This window comes from Melospiza georgiana, chromosome 3 (genome assembly GCF_028018845.1).
Source record: "Melospiza georgiana isolate bMelGeo1 chromosome 3, bMelGeo1.pri, whole genome shotgun sequence".
NCBI lineage: Eukaryota > Metazoa > Chordata > Aves > Passeriformes > Passerellidae > Melospiza > Melospiza georgiana.
The window spans coordinates 109818598-109841527 of NC_080432.1; the positions used below are offsets into that span (position 1 = coordinate 109818598).

The 22930-nt window shown below is 35.7% G+C and overlaps 1 protein-coding gene across 11 annotated transcripts in view; it reads right to left on the minus strand.

Annotated features, from left to right (window-relative positions):
* ADGRB3 (adhesion G protein-coupled receptor B3) overlaps positions 1-22930 on the minus strand; it is a 447992-nt gene that overhangs the window by 250452 nt on the left and 174610 nt on the right. For 8 of the 11 annotated variants that reach the window (XM_058019377.1, XM_058019384.1, XM_058019383.1 and 5 more), the window contains exons 3-8: positions 16707-16817; positions 14409-14438; positions 11371-11532; positions 4091-4255; positions 1033-1197; positions 18-182 (exon numbers count right to left, since the gene is read on the minus strand). In XM_058019377.1, the coding sequence (XP_057875360.1) occupies positions 18-182; positions 1033-1197; positions 4091-4255; positions 11371-11532; positions 14409-14438; positions 16707-16817 (798 nt within the window). The remainder of the gene's footprint in view (positions 1-17; positions 183-1032; positions 1198-4090; positions 4256-11370; positions 11533-14408; positions 14439-16706; positions 16818-22930) is intronic. The other 3 variants (XM_058019376.1, XM_058019381.1, XM_058019380.1) reach the window with 2 other exon arrangements.

Genomic DNA, 22930 nt, shown 5'->3' on the forward strand with positions numbered 1-22930 from the left:
TCGTGTTTTCATCTCACCAGGACACCTCTGTTCACTGCAGCGTCTAACTTCCTCTCCAGTTCCTTCACACTGCTGCCCCGTCACAGCAGCGCCTTGGCAGATCCTTATCCGCCGCTCCCAGCCACCGTCACAGGATTTGGAGCAGCCGCTCCAGTGGCCCCACTGGTTCCACTGGCCATTTGCTGTTTGGAAAAATATAATTACAGTGGTGATATGACGACAATCATAGTGGAGAATTACTCTTTTTTAAAATTGATTTGTACAGTGCTGTTGTACAGTAACAATACACATTTAAAATGTGCCTAAGTAAGTACCCTTAAAAGAAACTAAGTAAAAAACATTTTTGCATGTGATATTTTAAGATCTTGATTTTTACATGTTCTCACAGAGCAAATGATACTTAGAGGTAAGTCCATATAGAATCTACACACCCTGAAAAGCTGCTTTTGCACTGTCAGAGGATCATGAAGTAGTCTCAGCCCAAAAGGGAATCAGTACATATATATTTACTTTCTAGGTTCATGAAAAACTTAGGTACTTTAGGCTTCAAAAATACCTGCCTAAAACTGCTGAATGTCCTTCAAAGAGCAATAAAACCAAAAAGTTCATGTGCAGCCTTCATGCAGACTTTCAGGGCATGCTCTCCAGCATTTTCATTATCAAGTAAATATGAATGAGGCCCCAGGACTCAGAGAATCACAGAACTGCTAGGGTTGGAAGGGACCTCTGGAGATCTTGTGGTCCACCACCCCTGCCAAGGCAGGGTCACCTGGAGCGAGTGGCACAGGAACACCTCCAGGCGGGTTTTAAATGTCTCCAGAAAGGAGACACTCCACAGCCTCCCTGGGCAGCCTCTTCAGTGCTCTGCCACCCTCAGTGTAAAGAAGTTCTTACTCTTATGTTGACATGAAACTTCTTGTGTTGTAGTCGGTGACTTTAGTTCCTGCCCTGCCCTGCAGCCCGCTGAGGCCAGGCCCGCCCGCCCTGCAGGCCCCGCCGCAGCGCAGCCGGGCGCAGCCGCTCGCTACTCACCGGTGCACTCGGGGTTGTAGCACTCCCGGCTCTCGGCCCAGGGCCCTCTGCACTCGGAGCCGCCGTGGGCCGCTGCCGTGCACTGCCTGCTTCGCTGCTGGGTGCCATTGGAGCAGGTCACCGAGCACTGGCTCCACGAGCTCCACTCCTGCCACTGTCCGTCCACTGCCGCCGCGGCCACAAAAGAGATGGACACAGCAGAGTTACCGCCGGAGCCGCGCAGGTGACCGCAGCCCCTCGGGCTGGGCCCGGCCTGGCTTCTCATGGCAATCAAATACACAAACCAAGGTTATGAGCTGCTTTAGACTAATATAAAACTGTTTTCCTTTTCCTTCAAGTAAAGAGCGTCCCATCTCCTCTAATTGCACGCTGATGTAAAAAAGGATAAATAATTATTTTGGTCGCATACTCTTTGAGAGGTGTTATTAAAAACAAGACCTTATAAAAAGACTGGTCTTTCTAGGCAAAAGTGAGAGCCGTTCTTGTATCATGTAAGTAAACCCTGAGCCCTCTGAAGTGATTTCTAAGAACTGCAGTGATAGCTCAGACAGGTCAGATTATAACATTGGTGCTGACAGTGAAACGAGATGTCTTTAGTTGAACAGGAAAAGGAAAACGGGAGTTACCCCTTTGCCTCACATACAGGCTCTCTTCTCTGTATTCACAATGCTGAATATATTTTTGATCATTCATCCTCCCTGTGAGGGAAATTATCTCAGTTCTTCAACATTCTTTTTGAGATAAAATGTAGCAGGACAGAAACTGCCTGCCTTCCTTGCTTTCTTATCAGATTTGCTGTTGTGTTTGCATATTGCATAATCTTTCTGAAATGGACAAGTTAAATGTCTAAACGAAATGAAAATGGTGGAAATGGCTCTGTATTTAGTAATTTGTATTAGCCCATGCACTTGAGCTTGGATGAATATTCGCCTGAGTAAAGGTTAATGACTGTTATTAATAATTTTGTATATCAGAAAGCTTCTTGAGGTAAATGAAAATATTAAAAACCAAGGTAATGAAAAAACATAAAGCAATTATGCTTCCATACAAGTTAAAAATTATATGGTCGATAATAATAGGACTAGGCAGTATGTTTAAAAACAGGCAAGCATTATGAAATGTGTTATGACTAATTGTGCTAATTCAGGATCCTGCATTCATAGAGATTGTGGCAATCATCAGTTCCTCATTGCCCCTGCAGTTAAATATAATCTCAAAATGTAGGTTCTAATATAATTTTGATTAATACTCGTCCTTGAAAACCAGGTTCTATAACTGCTAGTGCTATATAAGCACCACCACTCCAAACAAGGAATTTCACTTGGTGCACTTGCCAAACCCTGTTTTCAGGATTCTTCTAAAGGGGAGTTGGAATAGCAGCTCCCTAAGCTGATGGTGTTAATGTCTAAAATAGAAAGAAGAATCTTAAAGTTAGTGATTAAACATACTGTTCTGTATGGGTGTGTCACTGTTCAGTAAATAATTGAGGCAAACTATTTTGCTAATGTCAGACATAAACAACAGAACATTTCAAAGATACTACCCATATCCTGGGCCCAGGATCTCAGCACCAGTGAATTAAAGGAAGAGATTTTCCAAGGCTTTTCTCTGAAGTTCTGTATTAAGTATTCCGTGTAATGCCTGGTTGTGAAGCACTTCTCAATGCAGATGCCTCTGAAGCTATGAAGCTGAGCCCTGATAATTTATTCAGAAGAAAATGGAAATCTTTCCAAACATGGATGCTAGTTCCACTCATTAATCATAAAAGGTTTATGTGAAGAGGAAAACATTATGGAAATTACATTTCAATGCACCCTCTTCAGTTTTATTCGTTGCTATATAGTATTATTTAGGATAGGAAAGATCAAATCAATTATTATACTGTCTTTGGAGAAAACTCATTCTGCAGCTTCTCATATATATTTCATACATCTCTCTTATTTATCTTTAGGAGAAAAGAGCATGTGAGTTTTCTATTTCAGAAACACCCTTTAAAAATAGAGAATTCTACATGAAGATTCCCTTAATAAATTGAAAATGCAAATTGCAGCAAATCTTAATATTGAGCAAAGACTTAAAGTGCTGCTTTTAAATTAACAGTATAGAAGTGTCTCTAAAAGTCATTTAGATATAAATGATGTTTCAAAATCCAGAGTTCTCAAGTAATTTTTTTGACAGATTAGGTCAAAATATCTTTTGTTTTTCTTCTCAATATTGAAGCAAGCTGGATGCATTAGATGTATACATGCATTTTGAAAAAGTTGGTCTAAATTAATCACAATCTAAAGACAAAAAGTTGAAAATCAATTTTGAAAGAACACCTTTTTTTTTTTTTTTAGCAATCTTTAATTTTAGTAGATGGACATTTTAACATGAAGCCTGTGCACTGTTTATTTGGTTAGTGGTAATTTTTTGAAATCGGTTTCACACATAACTACCAGAAATGAGACACCTAAACATGTAATACAAGAACATAATGGGTATTCAATATTGCCCTAGCTTGTGTGAGCCTTTCTGTCTGTACACATGTGAAAATATCCATTTTGGATAAATTAGCAATTTAAAGGTTATGGTTTCACAAATATGTTTGACATATCATGAATAAATAATTACAGTGACCCTCTAAGCAAACTGTAACTTTTAAACTGTATTTTGTATTCTATAATTTGTACAGATATGGGGGACACAAACCATGGGACCTCTAAATGTCTCTCTTTCAGGCACAGTCAGGAAGTATTTTGCCTTTTGGTTCTCCGAGACCCATCCTGAATCAAGACTTCCCACACAACATACTGTGCCCTACAGAGAGAGTACCTCAAAGAAACTAAATATTATTTGCATCTGTCCTGAACAGTTTCCATCCTGACTATATCCTGTAACCATTGCAGTCAGAATTATGAACAATAGTAAGAGCCATCCTTCCCAACAAACAATATTACTCAAGATAGTCACTTTGGATAATGTTTTTTTTCCTATGTGCAAAGCGCTATAAAGGAAACCACAAACAACCCACATGAAATGCACTGTAACAAAGCAGAGAGTTGCTGTATGAGCTCACCAGGGCAGAGTGCAATATTGCAAGGTTTGTGCTGTGTTTCAGGTCCATCACATGATCTTCCCCCATACTGGGGAGGTATACATGACCTTGTTCTAGTTCTTTGGCCTCGACCACATGTGAATGAACACAAACTCCAAGGGGACCATTCCTCCCAAACGCCATGTACTGCAACAAACCATACAGATTTTAACCAGAAATAGACACACAAGTAACAAAGGATTTCAAAATAAACAAGATCAACATTTTAAATAGGAGTTATTCTGCCACCTTCAAGGACATCAGGTTCATAGGTAAGCTTTATCATAGGAAAACACATACTTTTAAAAGCTTAGTTGATTTTAATTTAATCATATTTTCTCTAAAGTATATTTAAAAATATACTTTGAAACATTTTCTCTAATCTTTAAACTAATCTCACTATCACAGTTTCTCTTCTTTGACTGTTTTACACATGATGACTTTCCTTTTCAGGAGGCATGCTTTTGTGAAAATTTGGCATATACTTTCTGTATCAAGGCAACTGTAAAATCTAAAACCAATCAAAAATAAGCTTTCTTTTGAAATTATAGGAATAAATGCAGTAATTTCTTACTATATCAATATCACAAATTGGAGCAGTAATCTTAAAGTTTTTTCAACTGTTTAAATTCTGGTGGAAATATGGTGGCAGATGTGCTTGATTATCTTCATCAAAAATTCCAAGACCACATAAGTAAAAGAATTATATACCATTTCCATACATGAACATATTCATTGATTTAACAGACTGTAATACATGCTTTACTCTTGGAAAAACATTCATTCAATAAACTGCAAATACCTTCAGAGTTCACAATAAATTGCAAACTTATAATACTATTTTTACATACAAATATTTGATAATATTAATATAAGGAATCATAGAAGATGAATCTTTCTATACTTCAAGCATTTTCTACTATAGGAGAAACTGATATACAATATCCATGTGAGCTTCCATACTATATGCAACCCCTTTACAGAAAAAATCAGTGAAATTGTCAGAAAATTCTCTACATGTACATTTGTAAAACAGTTCAATATAAATTGAATAATACTGCAAAGCAAACTTTACTTATTTTCCTTCTGCTTTAGTAATAACAGTTGCACAAATTTAAATTAGGCAATGTCAGAACAGGAATGTAGTGATGAGAACTGCAATAATGTTCAGCATTTAAGAGAAATCCAAAGACTTAGTTTCCAGACTGAACATGTCACCCAGCACCACATAATTCTGTTTCTGAAGCCCTGTCTGTTTGAAGGGTGTCTGGAGGGGCAAACTGTGTATAACATCTGAGTGTATCAGTAGTAATGATTCACAACATTACAGAAGAAATAGATTTTCTGTTTTGTCCTCACTTTTTTTCATCACTGTGAAAGAACTTCTCATATATAGGTTTCCTTTGCCCTGAAGGCACATATACCCTGCCCAGTTTCTACACATACAATCCTTTTCTTGCAGGAATCAGAATAACATTTCCTGAGGTGAAATTCAATTGCAAGGCTGTGGAAGGACATTCAGCTCCCTGGCACATTATCACAAATTCATCAGTAAGATCAAGGGGAATTCAGCAAGTAGGTAAGTTCTATTGCCTTTCATTTAAAGTAAGAAAAATTGTCATTTCAGACACTATGTGGAGATAAAAAGTTTGTTAGTTAACTTCTGAGAAATTGTACCTGACAGAAAATGTCAAACTTAATTCAGGGAAGATTTTAACTCACTGGACAACAGCTCAGTCAATGAAAGGTTTTCATTTGGTCATGTAAAAGTGGTCAAAAAGACCACATCCTACGTCCTTATTATCTTTCTCTAAATATCATATCCATCTGCGTTATTTAAAAAAAAAATAACCCTCAGGAACAGTTCAAACTAATGTTAAAGTGACAGATTTTAGTCTAGTTAGTTTAGAAACCTTGATTAACTTTGACATTTTTGTCAAAAACAGAAAGTCTTGCACTTCTAAAAATAGTAAATTTATGACTATACCTGCCCATAACTCTTTTAGTTTTAGCTGTTCTCAACAAGTACTATACTTCTACAGCTGTTTTTATTCAGCTATATAATTGATTTTTTTTTTCTCATTGGCAAGGTGTTACATTACGAATCCAGACACACCTCTAAGATTCCAAATTTTTTCTCATATAAGCAAAATTAATGGGAAAACAGTTTGTCAGATCAGATTCCAAACAATAACCAGTAATAAAAATATTACATAATTTCATCTCCTGATACCACAACAGTTGATTAAAATGTTCAGATGCAACAAGATTTTTAAAAAGTATAAAAATTAGCTAAACAAAATTATTCCAAATTCTAAAAAGATTATTCTTTAGAAAAAAAAAAAAATTGAAAAGGTCTTGACCCTATGAACACATAGAGTGGGGTTTTTCAGGGCACATACAAGTTTAAGCCTATTGCTTAATTTGGAATTTTGATTCCATGTTGTTAAAATGTTCTAAGTTAGTTGTCTTTGTCTGAATTTTTGTCTTTAAAGGTCTTTAACCAAGAGGATGTGTATTTATTCAGGCAAGAGTTGATTGCATGCTAGCAGCAACACAGAACAATTCCTATGTGATTTTGGAACTAAACACAAGCCAAAACAAAATGTTTCATTTTGGATGGACTGAAAGCAGCCTCTTATCTGTTTGTCGTTTAAATTAAGCTGTGCCAAAAATCATCTTCCATGACAAATTTTACCTCATTAAGTGAAAATTTCACAGCACCTTCTTGCATTTGTAGACTTTTATATCTGAAACTAGTAGTCCAATAAAAAAATCAAGGATGGAATAGGCATAACACTAAAACAACACATTACAGAAGTGCCCAGTATTATCCAGATTATCTTTAAAAGAAAATCTTAATTAAAAGTTTCTTACCCCTGATTTTTTCTTTCTGATATTTTATTTACACCTTCTTTCTTTAACACTATTTTCTAAATGCAAAAAAATCCCCTATAGCATCTGATGAATTATAGCCAGATGAGCTATGCCAAATTACACCAGATGGAGAGCTGGCCCGCAGAGGAGTTACTGTTTTCTATAACACAATTTCAGATGCAAGATTCATTATTTGGGACAAAAATATTCAGATTATTGCCAGCTTCTCTGTCAAAAACATTGCTAGCACAACAAGTTTGGATTACTGCAAAGCATCTTTCCCATCTCTCTGCCACTCTGTGAACCTAATCATGTTGAAGTGAACACCCACAGTGTTCACAACACACAACTGCTGTGAAGTGGAAGGAGGCGTTAGGCCATGCTGGCCTTCATCCTACAAACATATTTTGTGAGACTTTTATTGGGGTTTAAACACTTTTGATTTGTTCAGCTTTAAATTGAACAGATATTGAAAAAACTATGGCCGTTGCCATGGTGCAGGTAGGTCCAGCACAGTGTGATACCTCCATCAGTGACACAGACAGCGGGACCGAGCGCACCCTCAGCAAGTCTGCAGACAACACCAAGCTGAGTGGTGTGATTGACAAACCTGAGGGACAGGATGGCATCCAGAGGGAGCTGGACAAGCTGTAGAAGCAGGCCCATGTAAAAGCTATTAGGTTCAACAAGGTCCTGCACATGGCTTGGGGGCAACCTGGTTTCAAAACAGGATGGGAGATAATGGGATTGAGAGCAGCCCTGCAAGGAAGGACTTCAGGCTGTTTGTAATGAGATGTTGGGCATGAGCCAGCACTGTGCATTTGCTGCCCAGAAAGCCAAACACATCCTGAGCTGCATCAAAAGCATCATGGCCAGCAGGGTGAGGGAGGAGGTTCTGCCCTGCAACTCCACTCTGGTGGGACCCCACCTGGAGTGCTGCCTCCAGCTCTGGATCCTCAGCATAGAAAGAATGAACCTGTTGGAGCTGGTCCAGAGCACTGCAACAGAGATGATCAGAGAGATGGAACATCTCTCCTGTGAAGACAGGATAGAACAGTTTGGGTTGTTCTGTCTGGAAAAGAGGTCTCCATAGAGACCTTATTGTGGCCTTTCACTAGTTAAAGGGGATGTCTAAGAAAGATGCAGTTATGTTTTTTGTCAGGCCCTGTTGCAATAAGATAAGGGAGAGAAAAAAGGGAGGTAAGTAAAACTACTTTAGCAAATAACACCAGCCAAAGTATAGGATTTGAGAATACAAATGTTTGAAATGGCTTAGTGTATTGCTGCTCCTGCCATGTCTTGCTTTACCCATAAGCCTGGAAGTTCTAGGCTACAACTAAATTTTGTGGCAAAAGGTGTTCAAGGCAATGGAGAAGGAGAAACAGAAGCTGAGATGATCTGCAAGCATGGAAATCCCATGCTCTTTCCCCTCAAATTTTAGCTGTGTTAGAAATAATTCGCAAATTTGAAATGAATACAGTAGCACTGCAATAACGGATCATGAGGTATCTCCACCTGCAAAAGGACCAGTGACAATAAAAATTATCTATGTTTTGTTGTCGACTATGCTGTACTTCTTTACAATAGTATTGGTCTGAAATAAATATAAACAACCCAAAAATTATGTAAAAAGTGGTTCTTTCATTATTTTGCTTGGACTGTCAATCATACTATTTTGAAATTTAAATATCTATTCCAATACATACATATATATGAAGCTGGTAAATCCCATTTTCCAAATTTTCCAGGACACTGAGATCACAGAAAAATATGTTCTATAACATCCCAGTGAGTATCATGGACAGCATAAAAAATATGTTAAAGTGTGTATAAAGAATATCTAAAGGCAATAGAAAAAATAGTCTGAAAGCTTTGCATTAGTATTTGCAAGTTTAACAGGTTCCTTTGAAGCCTGTGTATAGATGCATGAAGTACAGTAGGTCATTCTGCATGTTTTTTAAGTTAAAGGGACAACTCTTTGATTAGGAAACATTCCAGCTCTCACAATGCCCCACATCCTTTTACTAATCATTTTGTCAAACTTCTGTTTTAAATACACTCGTGTACAGACTATGTATATATTTTTTTAATGGATTGACCAGGGATCAGGAACTATGCAACTTTCTGAGTCAGGATACATAATAGAATGAGGACAGAGGATATTTGGGCTAATAATTAAAGGGATGTTTGAAAAATTAATTAAGCAATGCCTAGGAAAAGCATATTTCTAAATTGCTAATCTTGCACACCTGCTACACAGTAGTGACCCTGTAGTCAGACAGAGAAAAACATAAATTAATAAGGTATTGTGGCTGCATGGAACAATATGCAAGATTAAATCCAGGAGACTGATTATTTAGGAAAGGTACCTCAACATACATATAGATTATCAAAATCAGCTGTGATGAGCTGAAAAAGAAAATATTTTGGAATTGCAGACACTAAGAATTTGTAGCCTTTGCTACTGGGTATCTGGAAACAAAAGCTGTATCCTGAAGTGTGAGGATATAAGGAAACAGCTCCTTTGTGCCCTGAGAAATATGGAGCAGTGTTTTGGGGTGAGCATTGTTAAAGGCTTCTTTGTCCATAACATATCTAAGAATTAACTTTTTTTCCAGTTTAAATTTGACAGCAAAGTAATCACCTTGGCTGTTGCATTACCTGTATTTTTTTGTTGTTGCTGTTTTTTGTTTTGGTTTGTTTTTGTATAAAAACTTAATATCCCTTTCTGGAGAGAATGAAGATAAAATTCTGAAAATTAGTTTATTTAATCCTCTTCCCTCCTCTTAGCTAATATTAATTAGCAAAAAATCAGGCAGAACTCATTGTGAGAGGTGGACTGTTTTCATGTTCATTCTTCACATAGTTTCAAATGAATATTTAAATCTATTTTTGATTGTTTGCAATGTTTGTTCATTTCTTTTACAGTTCTCCTCTTTCACTTTTTTTGGGGTTTTTTTGGTACTTGAGAGTTCTTTTGCAGTATTTCCCACCTCTGGCACAATCCAAGCTACTCTAAATGTTTTAGAAATACCTGCCATTTTGTATGGAAACACTTCCATGTGTAAAGTTTTACCACTTCTAAAGCATTAAAATTCAGCTCTAACTAGGCATTTCTACTCTGAAATATTATAGAATTTCATGTGAATTGATTAACTTAAGCATGATAGGAAACATTAGGTGTTGAGAGCAATTCTTGTTACCATCATGCATCATCTAGAGACAATCTTGTAAGCTGATTTTCATTACAGAGGCTCCCAAATGCTTATAATGCTGATACAGAAACTGATGGGATCACATGCACTTCCCATGGGCTATTTTTAAATACACAGTAACAACATGAGGGTTGGATCCTACATATTATTGCTCGTTGAGATGCAGTCCAAAGAGTTCTCTGTGTATGACAATTTAGTTTACTTCAAAAATGTACTGAGCTTCCCCAGAAGCTGAAGATAGCTCACCACTCTCTTGGGATCAAATGTTCCAGAGACCTGAGGAATTTGTCCTGAATTTGTACTATACATACCATCTGAAGGATGGTATATAGTATTTTTTTTTTTTTTTTTGCATTTCAGTCACAGCAGAGGGAAAATAATGTAGTCATGAGGCATATGCCTTCCCTCTTGCTTCCCATCATAGATTCCCATCACAGATCCACAGGTAGAGTCTAAAGAAAGATGTGCCCTTTCAGCAACTAACTTGAATATGCCTGTCTCTTCTCCTTAGTGTATAACTACTGCTGAACTCCAACGATGTCCAGATCTCTCAGACAAAAGGAGTAGGAAAACTGTGATGCAAGACACTGATGACCTTTACTGTGTGTCAGATGTAAGAGAGTTACTTTTGTCTGATCTTTTTTCCTTTGATAGGTAGCTGTTGCCCTTTCTTGCCAGAACAATGTAAAGGGAAGTCCATGAAGACATAACTGTGCATAGAACACTGTCTGGCCCATTGCCTGAAAGAGAGGATTCTAAATGGGAAAACAATTGCAGTGTCAAATAATATATGTTAACCCACCCTCTTAATTAGTCTCTGCTCCTTAATGTATTCATTGTCTGGATTTCTTCCCTAGTTTGTCTTTGTACTCATGCTACCTTCTCTTTTCTGAGTGAAAATTAGAGAATCTAGACTTTTTGAAAAAAAATATGAAACTGTCAGTAAAAAAGGTGCTCTCGTTCCATATCTTGACTGTTCTGAAAATAAAAATAATAACCTACATGAAAAAAAAAATCACAGGTGAATAGAATTACAGTTCTCTGCTTTAATTGAAAGGCCCCTATGAAATCCATGTTAATAATAATAATAATAAAAAAAAAAAGTTTCAAATTCTTATCATTATACAGTTCAAAAACATCCACAATTTATTTATTGGCTGCTAACACTACCTGGACAGAGGGCAGTGTTATTGCAAACCCTTGATTCTCTTAAAGGGCCGCTGCAGTGTGTCCCGTAAGGTGATACACAAGTTCTGGTTCGCACCTGCGACCCTTGACCACAAGTAACTGAACACGTACTCCACTGGGCCCACTCTTCAACACCAGATTCACCTGTATTCAAGACAACAAACAAACATGAATATAGGCATAAGTATTAGTGACACAGCTTGTTTTGTTTGGTTTCTTTTGTTTTTGCTGAAGCTCATTATCGTCAGCTCTTATAAATCAAAGAAAAAAGGTACTACGCCAAAATAAATCCTTAAAGGTTTATGGAGTAAAGCAGCTGTGAAAATGTGCAATGAATAGAAAACAAGGACACCTATGATGCTGCAATCACAAAACGCCTGTCAGAGGGAGACACTTTGATGTCTTAGCATCATTTACAACTTTATGAGAACTACTGCCCTTCAACACTTCAGAAACAACACTACCCTCAGGATTCTGTAAGAACATAGACAACTCTTTTTACATAATAGCAAAGGATTTGTCTTTGATATTTATACTTATCCCTCCAGAATTAAGGCTCAGTAACAGTTTAAGGAGCCCTACCAGTAAGGGAGTTCCAATGAAAAAAAACCCAGACAATCAGTCCCTAATGTCTTACATTTTCTTCAGCAGAATCATAGAGAATTTGAATAAAGTTCCCCGACAAAGAAAATATTTTGTTTACTAAACTTTAACCTGAAATGTGAGATGGAAACTTTCATAATTTACTGCATAAATTTATTCCTTGCTTTTGACCTACAGATATGCTAAATTCTTGGGTGTACCAGACCTAATTAGGGAAAGTAATACATACTACTATGTTCAAACTTATCAGATGTGATTTATTAATACTGTATATTAGAAAAGAGGTTTTTTAAAAAAAATCTGAGAGATAGAATATTATATTTTTATTTTTTGAAAACAAGTCATGCATAACATTTTCTTCCATGGATGCTCTGAAAAGAATGCTTGAATTTTGAAAGAATGCATGAACAGCTATACACACAATTGTGGAATTCCTTTCCCAAAGGAATTCCTGTTCAGAAAAATAAATCCCTTGAGTATTCTCAGAAAGCAAAAGCAAAAATAATGTGAATATACCTCACTGAACAATTTGAGTAAATAATTGTGCATTGATGTTTAGCTTCTTCTGTTAAAATTCAGAATGTAATGTAAAATGGCAGCTGAAATCCTTACTGCATGCTTAATTTTTTAGTGTAAGTCCTTTCTGAAACAAATTGGATTTCCTGTTTTAAAATCAGTGGCATGATAAAATCTGCAGACTTGAGGGGCTTGCTTGAAATTTCAGTTATCTCAGTATACTTCTAGTCTTCCAAAAGTTCTGATACTGATCACAGGCGAGGGACTGTCTGCAAAGCAGGAATATTCTGGTGCTATCTTCCAAGAATGCACTAAGTGACATGCTATTTCTTCAAACTGTGCTTTGTAGCAAGAATCTGTGAATCTCTCCAAGCTGTCTTTTTTTGGTTGTTTTTTTTTCCCCAGAGGTCAAGCAGGAAGCCTTTGCAAAATGATTGTTTCTGCTAGACTTCTAAGATTCAATTCTGAGGGTATTCAATGCTTAAAAAAAAAAAAAAAAGTGCTTCTTATTCAGTAAAAAGACAGAATGCATTATAATTAGCACACAAATCCCTCTGTTTTTAATAAAATTATATGCAATTCTAAAAATTTCTACATAAAACCACAAAATTATGAGCTTTCTACACACACAAATTCACCAGTGATTTTTGTAGTTATTTTCTTTATTTGTTACATGAAAAAAATGAAAAAAATCACTGATTATTGTTTTAATAGTTCTTGTGACATGAATTTAGCATTTTGATTAGGCAGCTAGATGGCTTAGGTTCAGGTTAGATGACATAACATGCTAAATATATTGAATATGTATGTAGACATTAACAATTATAAAATATGTACTATAAGCCCTGTATGCATGGTAGAAAGACGTGCATTACTGTGGGTTTCTAGGCCAATACTTTTTGTCTTTTCCTACATGTTTGAAGTTTGACTTTGCCTTTGTTAAAATTGTTTAGATAAAAGGTCAAGCAGAAGAAAAAGTCTAAACTGTATTTCTCGAGATATTCCTCATTATGTAAAAGAGTTATATATACTCAGTGTAAACAATCCATTATTCAACACAGACATATTGACATTACACAACTAATAAAATAAGAAAATTAAAAATTAAAAAAAAAATATATTAAAGTGATAAAAATGTTACTCTAAACCCTTGGAATATGATGGAAAATAGCAGCAACATCATTATCAGGCTGTAGTCAGACTGTTGTGTGAATGTATTGAGTGAATTTTGAAATTGGTATTAATTATTAGAAGTCCTGAGAATTTATGTACTGTTCATTCACAAAAAGCATAATTTCTTAATATACATCATCACATGTAAAGAAGGCTTAAACATTTGCTGGAGGAAGATCCTCCATATTAACATGCAGTGCAAAAAAGAGCAAAATGAAAACAAAATAAAGAGCACACTTATCTCACCAGCTGCTTTGCTTCTTTTTATACAATGCATTATGATTTGTTTTGGTATTTTTTATTTTTTCAGAGTATTTTATACTGTTTTCAGGATGATTATTCCTTGTTTTAAAAGATTTGAAAGAAGGAAAACATCTTTAAATATATATAATTTTTAATGTACCATTTTAACTTCAGCACATAAAACTACTATATTTTCTATAATAAATCCAGGTTAAGTACATAACCTGCAAATATATCTTCAATTGTTTGTTTTCCTCTTATCCATTCTTTTCTGAAATTAGAATTTTGATCAGGCTACTTTTTATTTACCTTCTTGTTTTCTGTTATTTGAGAACTCTTAAATTTTTATATCAATCATATTAAATCTATAATCTCAAATTATTTCCTAGCAAGCTACCAAACTCTTATTCTCCCCTGATGCTTGACATGTAAGAGGAAACATAACTTACTGTATGGAAGGCCTCATTGATCTGTGTAAAACTTACCTGCATTATACTCTCTAAATCCCATAACACCTAAGGGAAGGATCAGTCCAAACACATAAAATGACAAATATAGAACAAGAAATTATTAACACAGTATTTTTTTAATAAATGTTTTTACTGCTTCATAATACTCTCCAAAACCAGAAAAATGCATATGTTAATACCACATTTTAAAACTCTTCAATTTCCAGCAAAATTTGGTGGATTAAGTCCACAATTCAAACAGTATTAAATGCTTTTCATAAATCTTTTCCAGGACATTTCTCTATTGCTATCTCAGTGCCTTTTAAAAACATACAAATATTTTGTTGCACTTTTGTATCTGTTTTATTATTACACAAAATAAAATATCAAGGCTTAAAATATAAAACCCCATAAACTCAATAACCAAAAACTAATAATATTTCTTAGTGGATAAATTAATGAGATAGATATGTTAGGAAAAAAACCTTATGAATCAGTTTAGGAAGATATCACAATCATTTTATTGCAAGAAAAATGAATGCATTACAGGTGAAGAAAATATGCAATGATCACTACAAAGGAAAAACAAAATGAAGATATGAAAATTAGTATGTCCAGAAAGAGCACAAGTATTACTTAAAATGTATTAAACTGCAGCATGGAAAATATATATTTCCCCAAACTCTGGCATCTAAATTTATATGCTCATACATCTCACATGCTTTCAGAACAGGACCTTGAAAAGCAATCCTGTATAATTTTGAACGCTCATCTCCCACTCCACACACACAATGTATTGGAAGGTGATGGTATAAGGGCTGCACTTGTAATGCAGCTCTCTTAACACCCAGAATAGATGCACTGCAATGCATGACTAAAAATTATCAAATACAAGATTTGCATGATATTATTAAAGTTTTAAGGATTTATGTGGGAAAAAAACCCCAGATAATTTTATTATTTTTTGAGTAATTGTATGAATTCAAGAAGCAGCATAAAAGCAAAGGTGTTATTCTATGTAGTAAGCAACTAACATTATATGTCTGATCCAGGTATGTAAGTGATAAGTTCTACTTTCCTAAACAAAAACTGCATGGAGACCTAGAGAACTCTAGGCTCCCTTCTTCCACTGCATTTGCTTACAGTAGTATCTGGGAGTTAGCCATAAAAGCAATCCTATAGATTAATATGAGGGAAACAGACTTTTTCCTATTCTAAATTTGTTATCAAACAGATCTACACTGATTGGCTATACTTAGATTGCTTAATATACCAATTTCTGCAAATCTGTTAAGTAAAGCACCCTACCACTAAGGAAGTCAACATGCAACATATCTAGAAGCAATTATAGCTCTTTTACTGAAGTGCATAAAAACTGGAAGCATTATGTACAACTGATGCAGGCATATATTCTAGGTTAGTTACTATGGGATACAGAGGAAGTTGATTCAAATCCATACAACAATTATGGGGCACAAGATTGTCAACTCAGTAACTTACTGGAAAGAAGTGTGTAGGGTGCCAATAAAGAGTTAGCTTTTACCAACAGATGCATGGATCATTACTGAAGTCAAAATGGGCAGTAGTTTTGGTGTATGAGAGCTTAATTCAACTCACCACTAAAATTTTATTATTCACCCCAAAGACAGCTGTGGTAGCTGTTGGTAAACAGGCTAATCAGGCTTTTTTTTTTTTTAATTACTTCAGTTCCAGGTTTCCAATATCATCTTGGTATCTTTAGATAAAGAAGATGAAGTTGCTCAAACAAAATTAGAAAATATGTTTTAGATGAAAAACTGTTAGATAATTTGCACATTCAATTAAAATCTACTTACGGCCAATTTCATTTAGCAATTATGAATCTGGAAACTAGAGACCAGAGCATCGTGCTGGGCCAAAGATAGCAAATGCTGAACGCATGCACATTAAAGTCACCCCAGTAATTAATTAATTTGATAAAAGCCTAAAGCTGGAATTAGACATTCTATTTATAAAGAAATTATGAAGCATGTTCTTAGCATCTTTGAAAAAAATTTACCATGTCACAGTGAGCTGTCCTGTGTTTGTACATGTGAGACTGCTTTTACTACTAAAGAAATTCATGCTTACATTAAATGATTCAGTATTCACATTCACAGTGCATGTTTTTGCATGATCTACCTAACTCTTAGCTACTTTATTTATGGACTTTAACTGGTGAAAAAAAAAATAAATGACTCAAAAAAAGTATCAGCTTAGAAAACTGACAAATATGCAGCAAAAGATTATGGAAACATGCAGTGGTCTTGCTAAAATTAACAACAGTAAATAGAAAAAATGTAACTGATGTATTACCAGTTTGTGCCATAAATTTAGCAGCATCAGCTTGTTCCTGAGGGACCCTTTTCTCATGAACAGATCGAGGTCGCTGACTTTTAATTGTATGATCTCCCATCATTCCAAATTCTAAAGACAGAATAAAGGTTTATGAAAGCTTGTGTGTAGACATTTCTCAAAAGTCACATACTGTCTCATGCAATATGTTCCTAAACATACCTGGAAGTTGCTGGCAAGAGTCAGGCAAGTGATCATGGCAGTTAACATCAACTTAACTTTGCTACACTCAGCTTTCAATAAATACTTAAATTTATGTCTGCAGATTTTCCAATATGATTTTATTTTATGAACCAACATTCAATGTAGTGACACATTCTATAAATCAGCTGTATGACATGGGACAAAAACAGTTATTCAAATGCAGACATTCTATTCCTTTATTTTAAATCCGTGCAAACCACACCAGAAAATGACTGTGACAGTGTTAGACATTGCTGTTCTGTGGCAGAGCCTGCTGCTCCTCCAGAGGACTTCTATTTCTGCACTCATCTTTCAGGCTGATGAAGCCTTCAACAGAGATAAAAAGTCATCTTTGGGAATGGTGGCAGTGGGAAATGATAATAATTTAGCCAACGAACTGTTTAATTTTTTAGGTTGAATACAGCAGAACAAATGCTTGTGATCTGCTTCCTTCCTGAAACCTCTAAGTTAAAAGACTATAGATTGTATTTTACTCTCCGCATGGATTTTAATAGGGAAAACGCATGAAAAATCGGTGACATCAAGCCCCAGAGTGTGGGAGATGAGTGCTTTAGTTGTTTACCCTGATATTAATGCTGTCATTTACCCACTATTGTCCTGTGCAAGCCTCCTAGACTTCTACCTTAGCTCTACTTTTCATTTCTGTAATGAAATACAGAAAGTCTTTTGCACTTGGAGGGGGACTGCTGTATGTTCAGCACAGTTCCCTGCGATCCTCCCAGGCACACACAGCTGTCTGCAGCTCCGTGCTAAATATTCTGTAAAAAAACACCCCAAAACCTGGGACTCTAATTCAAGAAGCATGTGCAGGAAAATGTGGGTTAGCATTGAAACTACTTCAACTACAATCACATAAAGTTTCTGATGAGGCAGAAGGTGTCTGAAACACAAGGAACACAAACATTAAAAAAAACCTTTCTGCTGGAAGGTTACCTTGCAAATGCAAAATTCAAAATTCTCCCCAATTTGTAAAGGCATGAAGATAATAAAACTTACCTTTCTGCCTCAAAAACCACAAAACATTATATGATATGTAAATATCCCTAATAAATATTATTTGCAAATAAATTGTCTTGATAAATAATTTAAAACATTAAAATTTCTATTTAAAGAAACAATAAAAGGTAAACTTATTTTTAAGGGGTCAATCAGAAGCAAGAGTTTTTTTTCCTTTCTAGCAAACTATTCATGTATTTCTCCAAATTAGCGTTTCTTTTTGTAAATATTCATTACTGGCACCACTTAAAATATAAATTTAATTATTCATTTGAGAACAGCAATGCAGTTCACATTCTAAAGAGAATATCTGAAAATATAATTAATAAAATATATTTTGAGGATTAAACATTCAACATTTTAATTCATCCCAGAAATAAATATAATTAAATGATATATGTATATACACACATGCAAATATATAATATATATATATGTATGTGTATATATACATGTGTGTGTTAAAAATTCTATGAATAATTTTTTTCCAAAATACATATCTTCTACAGCTTCTCTGATTTAAGACAGCTTTTGATTCTGTGGAAAATCTCTTATTACAATTAATATTCTAATGCAAACTGTGATTAGAATATTTTTTACAATTTTTACAAGGTGCAGTGCAGATGACACATTTAAACTGTAATTAATAGCATGGCAATGGCAGGAGACTCTACACAGCTTCTCCCCTGGAGAGGCTGTCACAGCGAGGCATGTTTACTCTGAGTTTGCTGCCTGCACGATCTCTGCTTGTCAGGCAATTTAGAGGGGATGGCACCATTCTTGCAGAAGACTTAGTTCTAATTTTTTAGTCCCAGAGTGCAATAATGGGAGGCCTTTGCTAGAGGAAGGCTTTCCAGAGGCATACAGGGAGGTGGTGAATGGTCTGGTCCCAGTCCTGCAGTGTCTCGTGCTGGGTGCGGGCACATGCAGCGTCCTGCAGGACAGAGACTGCTGGTGGAGAGGCACAGGGATGTCTGGGAGATCAGTTCTCTGCATTGTGGATAATACCTGGTGTAACCCCAGCCATAACCACGGAGTTACAAATACCACTCAGCATGATTATAATGCCTCGGTTTTTTCATTTTTCCACTTAAGCAACAAAATATTTTCAATTCACTTCAGCTCTTGCTGATGGTCTTTGAGATGCACTTTTCAGCTAATCTCCCTTTGATATACTAAGCATTTATATAGCAAGTATATATTAAAGATAAATTTTTCATTACGCAGATAAAAATATTTTTATAAGTTTTATCAAAAAAATGGAACCAGACTTATGCAATGCTCTTATTTTCATATTCAGCTGAAGTATTTAACCAAATGCCACATGACAACAAAAGCAGTACCAGGAAATGCAATGTACTGGCATGGGTGAGACCTCATTAAAATTCAGGCCTCATGAGAGAAAAAAAAGGTTCAAGTGCATTTTTGCAATGGGATCAGAAATGTCCACTTTCTGTGTATAAGTAGAAACAATGATCTCAAAATTGTTTAATCTAAGAAGCTTAAGAGTAATGCATTTTTATGAAACATTTTTAATATAATATCTTGTTTAGGTTTGCAATAAACACTAAAGAGAATGAAACTTCCCTTCATTTTCAGATCCTAGGTAATAAACACAGAAGGCAAACCCATTATGCTGTTTTTTTTCCCCTCAATACTTCTCAGAGAGGCAGTATCTAAATGCTGTCTGGGCTGGGAAAGCATTTTAACCCAAGTCAGTCTAGAGTATGACTAAATGGCACAGAAGTTTCAAGGATTGGTTTGTGTGGGAAAGGTGGTAAGAACCATCCTAATGTAGGCAGTATTATAGCACACAGGTGTCCTGCAAGGTCAAGTCAGCCAGATTCAAGACTTGATATCTGCATATAATATTGGATATTTGAATTGACATTCTGAGTAAATTAATTTTTATCATTCTCACTCTTCTTACCTAGTTTTTGCTGCTGAAAATAAGTTTTCTAACCCAGAAGAAGGTATTTTTTTAGACATTAGTTTCTGACGATAATTTTTTTGGTGATGTCTGTCCTAAATTTTGAGTGAAACAGGACAGTTCTTCTCTTCTTTTATCTCTAACATTGATATTAATCATATTGTTTCATTAAATACAGGGGGAAAGCAAATCCTTTCAGCAACAAATAGGTGCATGGTCTAATTCAGAAATTGACAGTGTGACTCTAAGTTAGGCCTGGAAACATGCAAGGGTTTTAAGCCTTTCTATTGCATTGTTAATGCTATAATCTACACAGCATGAAGATAAAAACCCACAAATATCTCAAAATGTAAATAAAAATGGCATTATGGGGACCCTTGAATCATTTTACCAGACCAAGACTTATAATAAATCATAACACATTCCAAACATTTGTGGTAGAAAACCTCAGGTTTCATTATCTGAATTAAAAGAATTTATTCTGCTGTCAGTGGCCCTTTGGTGGCTGTGGAAGCACGAGGGATCACTGCAATAGGATGCCTATGTTTTTGCTCCTCAGCTGCTCATAGTGGATCAATACTTCAAAGCATTTTAGTGAGGCATACATTTTAATATGGATGTGATGTATCACTTGGTTAAACATTGGAACAGACTGCCCAGGGAGGTGGTGGAGTCTCCATCTCGGTAAGTGTTCAAAAATGATTGGACATGGTGCTTACTGCTATGGTGTAGTTGGCATGGTGGTGTTTGGTCAAAGGTTAAAGATCTTGGAGGGCTTTTCCATCCAAAATGATTATCTGATTCCATGATTTCATTTTACATATAAGCTGAGGCATGTACTATAGTTCCATGCCTTCTTGGACAGAAGAAAAAATTGCAATTCCAAAGTTTACAGTTCGGTATTATTTACAGCTCTTATCACTAGTCCCATTGGCTTTACCTTTATTGTTATGTTATGTTATGTTATGTTATGTTATGTTATGTTATGTTATGTTATGTTATGGGAATTTTATTCCTATTGAGTAACCTTTTTAGTTTTTAGAGGAGAAGCTAAAATCTTGCGGCCAGTGTAGGTGTGCATTTTTAGAAGAGGAGAGAGGTGCCATGTGCTCTCTGTAGGAATAAAGCAGAAAAAAATCTGTTAACAGTGTAAAAATGCAAACTAGGACAACTGAGAAATACAAAAGAAAAATACCAGCTTTGCAGGGTTCTACTCACCAAGGCTTTGCTTTTTGACAAGTGGATATTCTTTGAAATTAAGGTAAATATCAAACAGATTTTAAGGCTATTTTATGATATTCTTAACATATATATTTGTTGCATATATATCCTGTTAATCAGATGACATTATAAACCATGTTGGTCTGGCTTTTATGGCTATTTTTTACCATATTTCATGGGAACTTCAGAGGACAAATGTATTATGGTGTACCATCTACTATGAATTGTGCTATTTATGGTGCAGGACACACTGGCATTAATATAAAAAGCCTTTTTCATCATAGAAGTTGGTGATGACATCATAAATGAACTAAAAAAAAAAAAAAGTGGTTCTGAGACCTCTAGGGTTACCCCCTTAGGACACACACAATGCCAAGGAACTTGTGAGAGCTGCTGAGTGTCATCAGCTTGTACAGAACAAGTAGAGCAGTTTCCTGAAAGCTTTTCAGTACCTTAAAAGCAAAAAGAGGCAGTCAACTCCCCAAAGTGACTGTCATTTTCTTTCACCCACAACGCTCCAGCAGTGTGATTCATACTACCCTACCCACTCCTGACCTGTACCTAGCCAAACAAGTGTTTTCATTTACTCTTGACTGCTGAAGGAACGAATAGGTCTTGCAGTCAAAATGTGCAATAATGCAAACTGTCTCACATGCAGTAGCATGGCATCCTAACACACAAATATTTTTCCCAGAAATTATGCAAAATGCTGATAGAAGTCCCAGGTGAAGGGGGAGGAGGAGAGGGGGAAAGGAAGAAAGAAGACTATGGAAATATATAAAGAATCAGTCTGTTTAAATCAAATTTTGGGCTGCAATATTAACTAATATCAGTAGATCTGATCAATATCTGACTTCTCAGAGCATGAAAAAGTTTTCTGCACATTTTTTTAACCCATTTCAGAGGTTCTCCCACAAAGATACACAGCAGTAGCAGTACTTGGGGTTTCTCATCACATTAGCAACTGGTCAGTACAATTTCTTCTGGTCACTAGATGGCAGAATGTGTGTTGACTTAGAAGCACAATTTTGCATTGACTTAAGAAGCTGTGACTTTCTGTTACATTTTCATTATAAAATTATCTCTCATATATATACATAATAAATATCACTACATTGAAAGGATGGAGGGGTTTTTGTTTTCTTCTTTATTTTTAGTTATTCTTTTGTAGGTCTGAAGATTACTAAAACCCCAACAAAAAACCCAAAAGGAATAAAACACGAATTGCAGAGCTTTTTTTTTTTTTTTTTGCTTTTTTTTTTTTTCTGGTTTTTCTATCCCCCCCCCCCCTTTTTTCCCCCTTACAGTAAGCCCTATGACAGAAGGAAATCTGAGGAGAATTCTCACTGTAGCAGAGTACCCAGACCCCACAAGGAAGCGCTTGTTCTCTAATGCTGCATTGGCAGGGCACAGAGCTTCAGGGCATTAGTGAATACCATCACTCTGCAGTACAGATTTAAGCTATAGCTTTCTATGGGAACCCCTTAAAATGATATTTCCTCATGAGGCAGGCAAGTTGCCAAAAGAGTAACGTAACTATTAGCTGAATTAGATTTCCATGGGAACCTCTTCTAAGTGAATGTGGAAAACGTTCTTAAAACAGCCTTTGCTTACTTCCTACGTAGATCCTGGTCCCATAAAAAGTCCCCTTTTGGCTCTCCAAAACAGTATAGAAGAGCTTTGATCAGTTTCAAGCTGAATGGAATAATTTCTTTCAATAGAGTGAATTAAGATCTGAACTGAGCTGTATTCATGAAGACAGTGAGAAAAATATGCTAGTACTCATGAAAACATGGAAAGGATTTTATGTTAATGGAAATATGAAAGGCAAGAG